Below are 8,915 nucleotides of genomic sequence, written 5' to 3'. Positions count from 1 at the left end.
TGCTTGTAACATCTCACTTTTCTTGCTTTCTGAATGTGGATGGAGGTTAGCTGGAAAGGAGAGAATGTGGACCTACAAATAAAACATAATTGGATTAGAAAAATCAATCAAAAAGAAAAAATAGCATCCTCCTTTAAGAAAAGAGTAAATTTGTATCACAGTTAACATAACAAAAACATTCTTTTAAAGGCTAAAAAAAAGTGCTTGAGGAAAAAATTGGAAAAGAAATGACAGCCATGTAAGAAAGAATTGGAAAGAGAATGAACAGCATGGTACAACAGTTTCCAAACTTTACCCAATCAACAAACTCCTTGAAAATTAAAATAGACCAAATAGGAGCTAATAACTTCATGAGGTAACAAAAAATATATTTAAAAAATATAAAAATACTGAAAAAAATAGCAAAAACAACTGACCTGGAAATCGGATTGAGGAGAAAAAAATTAAGAATCTGAACACAATGACCAGAAAAAAACAAGCCTAGATGTCTTATGTCAAGAAAAGAAAACTGTCCAGATCTCTTAAGAATCCAGCAGTCACCTCTTGAAACCTCCCAATGACAACTTCCAGGGATCTCATAGTCAGAATCCAGAGTTTCCAAATCAAAGGAAAAAAAAATACTGTAAGCAGCCAGAATAGAAAGAAGTCAAATACCAGGGAGCTACAGTCAGAATCACACACTAGCAGCCGCAACTAAAAGGAGAGAAAAGAACTTGAAATATAATATTCCAGGAAGCAAAGAATTGGGGCTTATTGCCCCAAAACTGTAAAACTTAATATAATGCTAAAAGGCAAAAAAATGGGAGGATGAGGAGGGTTTTGCCTGATTAGACAATAAAATATTTTTTAAAATGGAAATGGAATTGGTGGGGGAGAGCCCACCAATTGGATTTTTTGACTCAAAAAGATAAAATTGAATAAAATAAAACAAACAAAATTTGTTAAAAGATTGAAATTGAGAGAATCCAGTTTGGAAAAGGAAAGCCAAAGAAAACCTGAAGCACGTGGAGGACCACAGGGGTGGTCTAGGCTTTAACGGTCATGGGAATACTGTCTTTAACGATAATTAGCACTTGAACGTTTGCCAAAGTCTTTACAACGATTACCTCATTGGATCGTCTCAATATGCTCCCGAAGGCTGGTGCTCCTGTCATCCCCATTTTACAGATGAGAACACTGAGGCAGATACAGGTTTGCCCTGACTGGCTCTGCCAGCAGGGGGTCTCCTTCTGAACTTGAACTCAGGTCAGTCTGGCTTCGTGTCCAACGCTGTATCTCCTGCGCCACCTAGCGGTTCTAAAGTCTAGAGGGACGTCCTACGTAATCTTTCTAGCAGGGCATTAAAAAAAACCCCCAGCTCTGACGTGATTGGGCGTCATCCATCTCCAATAGGCGGAACTCTTTATGCTTGGGAGTGCGTGCGGCGGCGGACGCTAATCTGCGTAGGACGCAGGCGCGGGCGGAAGTCACTCTTTGAAGCCGGGAGAGGATCGAGAGGGAAGGTGAGCTGCGCCCGCAAAGCGAAGGAGAGTCATGTGAGGTGTCTTAGGGGGAACGCGATAGGTGTCGGACCACGGACTTCCGGCCTCGGAAGGAGGCTGATTCGCGAGAGTTAGGGGTCAGCCCCGCACCCCAGACTGGGCGGGGGAAGGGGATGTCAGGGCTCCCGGTCCCTTACGAGTAGCTAAGCTGCGGCCTGCCGGTCTCCACTGCCCGGAAGTGGCCTTCATTCTTCGGAGGATCCTAGATTTGTGGCTGGAAGGGACGCAGAAGTCTTCCAGCCCTACGTCCTCGTTTTACGGGTGAGCACGCCGAGGCCCCTGGGGTTGCGTGTTCAAGGTCACAGAGGTGGTAACTAGGGAATGACGGGGGCAGAATTCGAACCCAGGACTTTTATTAATGGAGTTTCAGATCCCCTATTTCCGACTTGATGGGGCAGGGGAGGTCAGAGCTGGTAGTGTTCCTGCTTGCTGGGGTTGCGGAGGGTTGTGTTATCCCAGGATCTCAGGGACAGTGCCCCCGGGGCGCTCCCCTGGTCAGAGCTCTGGGCTCGGGTCCGAGCCGGGGCAGCCCGCTGTCAGCCAGCTGGACGGTTGTGGGGGTTCCCAGGGGCAGAAGTGTAGACCTCCCTTTGGTTTCTGCCCTGGTTATTCTTCTGCAGGCAGGGCCAGACGCCGGGCCACACTGCTGCTGGTGCTGGCTTCTTAGAAAATCCATTTATTTTTAATTTACAGCATTCAGTTCCACGAGCCTCTGAGTTCCAGAATTTCTCCCCCTCCCTTTCTGCCCCCTCTCCAAGAGGGCATGCAGTCTAATGTAGGTTCTACGCAGACATTCATATTAAACATGAATTCGTGTTGCTGAGAAGAGCCGAGTCTGTCCAAGGTGGTCATCACCCAGTGTGGCTGTAACTGGGTGCAGTGTTCTCTGGTTCTGCCCCCCTCGCTCAGCATCAGTTCCTACAGGTTTTCCAGAAGTCCTCCCGCTCATCATTTCTGATAGCATAGTAGTATTCCATTACATTCATATACCACATCTTGTTCAGTCTTTCCCCAATGGATGGGCATTCCCCTCAATTTCCACTGAATTTCTTTCTTGATACCACCCTGGGCCTCCCTCCTGGGAAACAGCGCTACTGTGCACAGATACCCTTCATATTCTGTCCTGGATCGTCGCCCTGGGATTGGACCGTGTGCAGCTAGACTGCCAGCTGGCACCTGTCCCCATCTCTGTGCCCCATTGTGGGTCTGGGACTTCCTTTGGTGCTGGTATATGGCCTCCTGCTAGTGTCGTGCCAACCTCTCTGTCTGCCTGTGCAGACCTGGGCCTGGCAAAGGACTTGCTATGACGTTTTCTGAACTTCTCCATCAGGATTTGGTTCGGTACATTTTATAGATGTGTTTGGAGAGACTAACAGGAACCCACTTGCATTGTTTCCTTCTACCTAACCATCTTGGCTTCACCCCCAATTTTCTTTATGTTTTATGGAACTTAGTAAGATGATTGTAAGATTTCCAGTTAACCTTAGGCTCAGGAAGGTGTGGGTTACTGTGTTGCATTTTACAGAGTCTGGTTACATTTGAAAGACAGGATAAGTTTGTTGCTAATTTGGTAACTTCTGTATTTTTTCTCTTGTTACAGGTAGAGCTGGACTTGTAGCTGAAAATCTTTTCCCTGGTAAATTCTGGAGAATTTTATGATTTGAATTGCTTCTACCATGGCTTTACTTCAGAAGCTGCTAAATGGCATTCATTTTCCTAAATTATGCGGGATGCAAGATACTGCACGATGCTTTTTGTTGGGGCCTGGATTTTCTGATTCTCCCTCCCGACTGTACAGTAGTATTAAAAAAACAGAGGCTGCTTCAGATAGATCTTCCCCTGAGGAAAAGACTGAAGGCATATTGGAAAAACAAACTAAGGGTGAGGTTGGTTTAGACCTAATTTCACCTAAGGAAAAGGTTGAAATTATTTTTGACAAAGCAATTAGGGCTGAGATAAAAGACCATTTTAAACTTTTAGCAAAGGAGGTGGTAGACCGTTGGATAGGACCTGAAGGTCGCCCTTTGCATCAAGTTTTACTGGAAAATACTAGGGTAATGTGGCAGTTTCGCAGTGATGAAGATTTGAATAAGTGGCTGGTGACATCGGACAGGACAATAGGAGGCAGAAGCAAAGCCTTCCTGAAAATGGCCAGCAATAACCAAAGCGCACTCTTCTATGGGATTCTCAATACTGAAATTCCTCATGATGGGGAGACTCAACGAAGTGGATACTGTGCACTGACATCCAGGATTCCAAGGGTAGGTGAGATAGTCAAGCTCTTTGGCTCTCTGAAGTCCCCTTCTCTGCAGTCTCCATGGTAGCACATTGCTTTTATTTATGGTGAGGGAAATACACAGAGTATCCTGAGCAGAGGACTCTAATTTATACTGAGGGACACATTTACACCACTGAAATTAAAGGGAAAAAAGCATTCTTAAAGCTTAAAAGCATTCTTAGAAAGTCCCAAATTACTAGTTGACTAGCCCTTATTTTCTAGCTTGGTCATTTGGGCCAGAGTAGATCATTCCAGTATCAGAAAAGCCCAGTGTATCCAGGGTGGTTTTAGAAAAGGTGGATGAAGATTTGAGTATGTGTTTTGTGGGCCCCTGACTCAGCTTTAAAGTAGGATCCCTCCACCCGCCCACCTCTGGCTCTTCTTAGAGGGAGTCCAGATCTTCAGGATCTTCTGAGGAATTATCAGACTGGGAATTGGTTAGGGCTGTCCTGCACCAGACTCCCACACTTGGTTTGGGTTGCACTTGGATAATTCTTAGCAGATCGGGAGACACACTGGCAGGAACTTACTTGCTTCAGTTTGTGTTGTATCATATCGCTACTCTGAAGTTTGAGCTTGGGGTCATCCTGTACTCTTCCTTCTTATTGACTTTCCTATTTCCAGATAGTTGCCAAGTCTTGTCTGGCTTACCTCTGCAACATCTCTTAGATCCTCTCCTTCTGTTCACTAACTTGACCACATTCTCATCATTCCTTGACTATTATTGCCATCTCTTAATTGAATTCCCAGCTTCCTGTCTTTTCCTCCTCTTAACTGACCTCCGCACAGCCACCAAAATAATTCTTCTAAAGTACCAGCTTGACCATCTTACTCTTTTACTCAAGAAAATTCAGTGGCTGCCTATTGTTGACTTTTCTGTTAGGAGGTGTGGGTAGCATGCCTCATCATCAGCCCTCAGGAATCATGGTAGAGCATAGCTTTTTATCAAAGTTTTTAAGGCTTTCAAAGCTGTTTGTAAACTATTTGTTAAAAAATAAATGTTAAATTGTTAAAAAACAGTTTAAAAAAATGCAAAGCATTGTTCAGTGGGAGGTGGTTTGCCCATGCTGAATATTCAATTAATTTTAACAACAAAGATTTCTTAAGCATCCTCTACGTGCAACACATATATACGTCCTAGGGATGGAAAGATGAAAAATGACATTCTCTACTCTGTAGAATCTTACAATCTAACAGAGCCATAGAGAACCACAGATAAGTATATTATAAAGAGTCCATGGATTCAGTGACTCTTACTTCAGAGAATGGGGCAGGGAAAAATTATATAAATTCAGAAATATGGAAGCATTCTTGTGCTCAGATAGTAATAACCGTTCAGTGTTCTGTTTTCATTGTGGTCCAATATTAGTAGATTTGAAGAAAGCCCAAAATGGTTCTTTCTGCAAGAAAGATAAAATAACTAGTGTTTTCTTGTTCTGATTATTTTAGATGGTGATCCCTATTTCACAGCTAGTGGATAGTGCTGTTACTATCCATATAAATATTAGGGTATATAATTAAAATTATCAATTAATATATTACATTGACTTGACTTTTTTCTATGCCTTTAGGGTGCTTTTGAGAGGAAGAAGTATTACGATTGGTCCAATTTTAACACTCTCTATCTCCGTGTGCGTGGGGACGGTCGGCCCTGGATGGTGAACATTAGAACAGACACTGACCTGGTCCAGAAAAGTCAGCATTTGCATAGTTACTTCATGTTCACGCGTGGGGGGCCATATTGGCAGGAGGTCAAGGTAATAACAACAAATTTTCTCTGGGTTCTGGAATTGAGATCCTTTGGAATCATGGCTGCATCTCCGTTTTCTTTGTCTTAATCTCTACTGGTAGAGTGTGGAACTGCTTTATTTGGAAAAAATTAAAGAACTGACCTTTGCCCTTATGACAAATATATTATAATACTCAGTATGACGTCATGATGTCAATGAGTATATTGATATAGTTAGGTGACGGTGATATTCATGAATGTGCCAAGTCACAGTGATTTACATCAATGCCAAATGCACAAATAGATTTTTTTTTTTAACATATAATTTATATCATAGCAACTCTGAACCATCTCTGCGCAATGAATGGCACTATTAAGTTCTCAAGGAAGGGAAATAAGTTTCTCAGGGATCAAAGTTTTTGAAACTTCATGGAACAAAATTCCATCAGTCCATAGGAATACAAACAAAAGGGCAGGGGATGTTACTTTATGAGATTGTTTTTCATTTCTTATCCCATCTTTTTGAACTAGTAATAATATTTCCTTTCACTTGGTTAGTGCTTGCTTTATGTTTCCACAAAATTACTTAGTGCAGTGCCTGGCACACAGTAGGTGTTTAGTAAATGCTTGTTGATTGGTTGAACCTTTCACATACATTATTGCATTTGACTTAATCCTTAAAAGAATTCTTTGGAGCTAGGTAGGGCCAGGTAGTATTTATTCCCATTTTACAGATTAGGAAATTGAGATTTATAGAAGTTGAATAAATTGGACAAGGTTGTACAGGTGGTAAGGAGGCAGGACTTGAAACCAGGTTGGCTAAGGTGTTCATTTCCATATAATTCATCTTTTAGTTAAAGAAGCAGAGAGCCAGCATCACCAACATTGTGTTAGGGAGACCTGAAGATACTATAGTACTAAGCTAATACATATTAGTGTTTCACCTAAACCAAAAATGATTTTAAACATTCAAAATGAAAGAAATCTTATGTGTAAATACTTTTAAAATCACTAGCAAATAGTTTTCCTTGCCTTTTCTGTACAAATCTTAAAATGGCAATTCTTGACTTAAACGATTTTACTCCCAGTAAGACTTTTTAGATTGACAAGGAAATGAGATGTCTTTTAATTAATTTTTTGATGTTGTTTAACCTTTAGTGAGCTGAGAAAGAGCAAGACTCTCAAATATTACTTAAAATTGCTTAAGTTTATGGTGGAAGTGTACCCACATGTTCACATGGTTCCCCTCTCCTTTCATTTTAAGGAGGGAAAATATTTAGGATTAAAGATGGGGAAATTATTTAATAAGGAATAATATCTCATCATCTTCTGTATATAAGTCATATATGTTTAAAGTTTCTAACTTTTTCTTTTACTAGTTAAGTAACCTAAATTTCCTTATTTGTATAACTTTATCCCACTCTGTCTCTATATTGCACTCGCTCTATAAGCTTGTAAAATTTATTTTTATTTAGAACTTAACACCAAATAGAATGGGTACTTTCCTATATAGAGAACAGAAAAAGAGAATTATGCATTGCAAAGTCTTGAGGTACATATCTGTGTATATCTATGTTTTTGAGATTATTACACATACAGAATAGGAATTGGGATTAGTCAAGTGTTTTTATAGAATTTATATACCAAGGAGATAAACTCTACAAAAAATAATTTAGGGGAATAGTAGGCAAGTATAAACATCTTTTTTTCTTATTCAGTGGTTAGATCTGGGTAATTACAGACAGAATTTTCAGAAAAGTTAAGTTGTTAGGGATAAAAATAGCCAGATGGATGAGAAGTGGTGAGGTTGGCAGAGGGCCTACAGAGAAGTTGTTTGTTTTATTTTTAAATTGGAGTATGTGAGATGTAACACATTAACTGGGGGAGACCTTCATCATTCACATACACACATGTACACACATATGTATGTGAATATATATATTATATATATATATATATACAGAGAGAGATATCTATCTATATATATAAATGTAGTATTACCTTACTACATGAATTTAGAATTAAGTTTAAATTAATTATCATCCCCTTGTGTGATTTCATCTAAGTAAATGCCAGATTTCTCTGCATTTCAGCCATGAGTAATGAGATAAGTGCTTTCTTACTGCAGATTCCCTTCTCCAAGTTTTTTTTCTCCAGTAAGGGGAGGATCCAGGATAGTCAGCATCAGCTTCTGACAGACCAGGTGAGTTTTTTGTGAATTTACAGGACCACGAGGTCTTTTTGGACAATGCTGTTCCAGTGAAGGTGCTCACTGCATTTTACTTGTATAGCAAAGGATAATTGTTTATGCCTGAAAAGTGACAATCTTGGGCCTAAGTTTATCATTGCTTTTTTATTAGGTAGACTAAGAAATGATACTGTGATACTCCTGTCTTTGTAGAGCCACAACAGCATGTTTCATCCTTAAAATGGGGTAGAGCAGCTCAGAATCCAGAGATTTCTTACAATGTCACAAATCTATAAAAGGGCCTTCCCTGGAATGATGAAGAGAATGGGAGAAAGGTTGCTACCATTCACATTTTTATGGTGTCTGTTAACCCTCTTATGACAACTCTGTGAAGTAAGAATTATATTATTTTACATATGAGGAAGCTGAAACATGGAAAGGCCAGTGGCGTGGCAAGGTAGTGACAGACGCAAGCTTGACGTAACTCTCTTTTGTCGTGCACCTTCCTAGTGGCCTGGATGGGCAAGTGCTAATCTCCTCTAGCTTTGCAAGAGAGGACAAGAGCTTTTTAAATGCTTCCTAGGGATTAGCAGGATTTTACATGTCTTATTAGAACAGAGAAACATCTTAGACTGAAGCATGAAGACTCAGCTATAATAAGCATCCGAGGGAATTAAAAATTTGTCATCAATGAGCACAAGATTTTAATGATTTTCTTTTTTTTTTCTCAATACAGATCAGTAGTATTGGATTCACCCTGGCTGATAAAGTTAATGGTCCATTCTACCTGGAGTTAGATTTTATCGGAGTGTTTCATGACCCAGCCCATACTGAAGAATTTGCCTATGAAAATACTAAAAAGATTTGTGGGAATCTTTAGCTGGCACAGTGGATCATCATTTGTTCACAATTAAGTAATTGATATCATTCGGTTACTTGACCGGGATGAAATAAACTTTTTATTGCTAGTGCTTTCTGCAGTGCTGTCTTTGTTTGGTATTATTGGGAAATGATCAATTCTTTTTATTTCTTAAGAGGAACAGGAACAGCTTTGGATCCAAATCTAAAGAGAAGGCAAGGGATATATGGGACACTTAGGATAATCATTTGTTTAAATAGCATGTAAGGCCTACAGCATGCTTTCTTTACAGTAACTTTGTGTAGTGACCATATTAACTC

General features: G+C 40.2%; 1 protein-coding gene across 1 annotated transcript; it reads left to right on the top strand.

Annotated features, from left to right (window-relative positions):
* The first annotated feature begins 1,432 nt into the window (after positions 1–1,432).
* On the top strand, positions 1,433–8,707 carry NDUFAF1 (NADH:ubiquinone oxidoreductase complex assembly factor 1). The gene is made up of 5 exons (XM_072622743.1): positions 1,433–1,802; positions 3,142–3,802; positions 5,391–5,576; positions 7,677–7,751; positions 8,473–8,707. The coding sequence occupies exons 2-5, from the start codon at positions 3,218–3,220 to the stop codon at positions 8,614–8,616; spliced, it is 990 nt and encodes a 329-aa protein (XP_072478844.1). The 5' UTR covers positions 1,433–1,802; positions 3,142–3,217; the 3' UTR covers positions 8,617–8,707.
* Positions 8,708–8,915: the final 208 nt, after the last annotated feature.

This window comes from Notamacropus eugenii, chromosome 7 (genome assembly GCF_028372415.1).
Source record: "Notamacropus eugenii isolate mMacEug1 chromosome 7, mMacEug1.pri_v2, whole genome shotgun sequence".
NCBI lineage: Eukaryota > Metazoa > Chordata > Mammalia > Diprotodontia > Macropodidae > Notamacropus > Notamacropus eugenii.
The sequence above is the reverse complement of the archived record's forward strand: the minus strand, read 5'-3'. Positions and strand labels throughout refer to the sequence as shown.

What these genes read in the sequence shown, in the direction of transcription:
- NDUFAF1 (XM_072622743.1), top strand. Translation starts at nt 3,218, where the DNA reads ATGGCTTTACTTCAGAAGCTGCTAAATGGCATTCATTTTCCTAAATTA. An exon ending in CATATTGGCAGGAGGTCAAG is followed by an intron (nt 5,577 to 7,676) that starts GTAATAACAACA and finishes TTCTTACTGCAG; the next exon opens with ATTCCCTTCTCCAAGTTTTT. An exon ending in ATCAGCTTCTGACAGACCAG is followed by an intron (nt 7,752 to 8,472) that starts GTGAGTTTTTTG and finishes TTCTCAATACAG; the next exon opens with ATCAGTAGTATTGGATTCAC.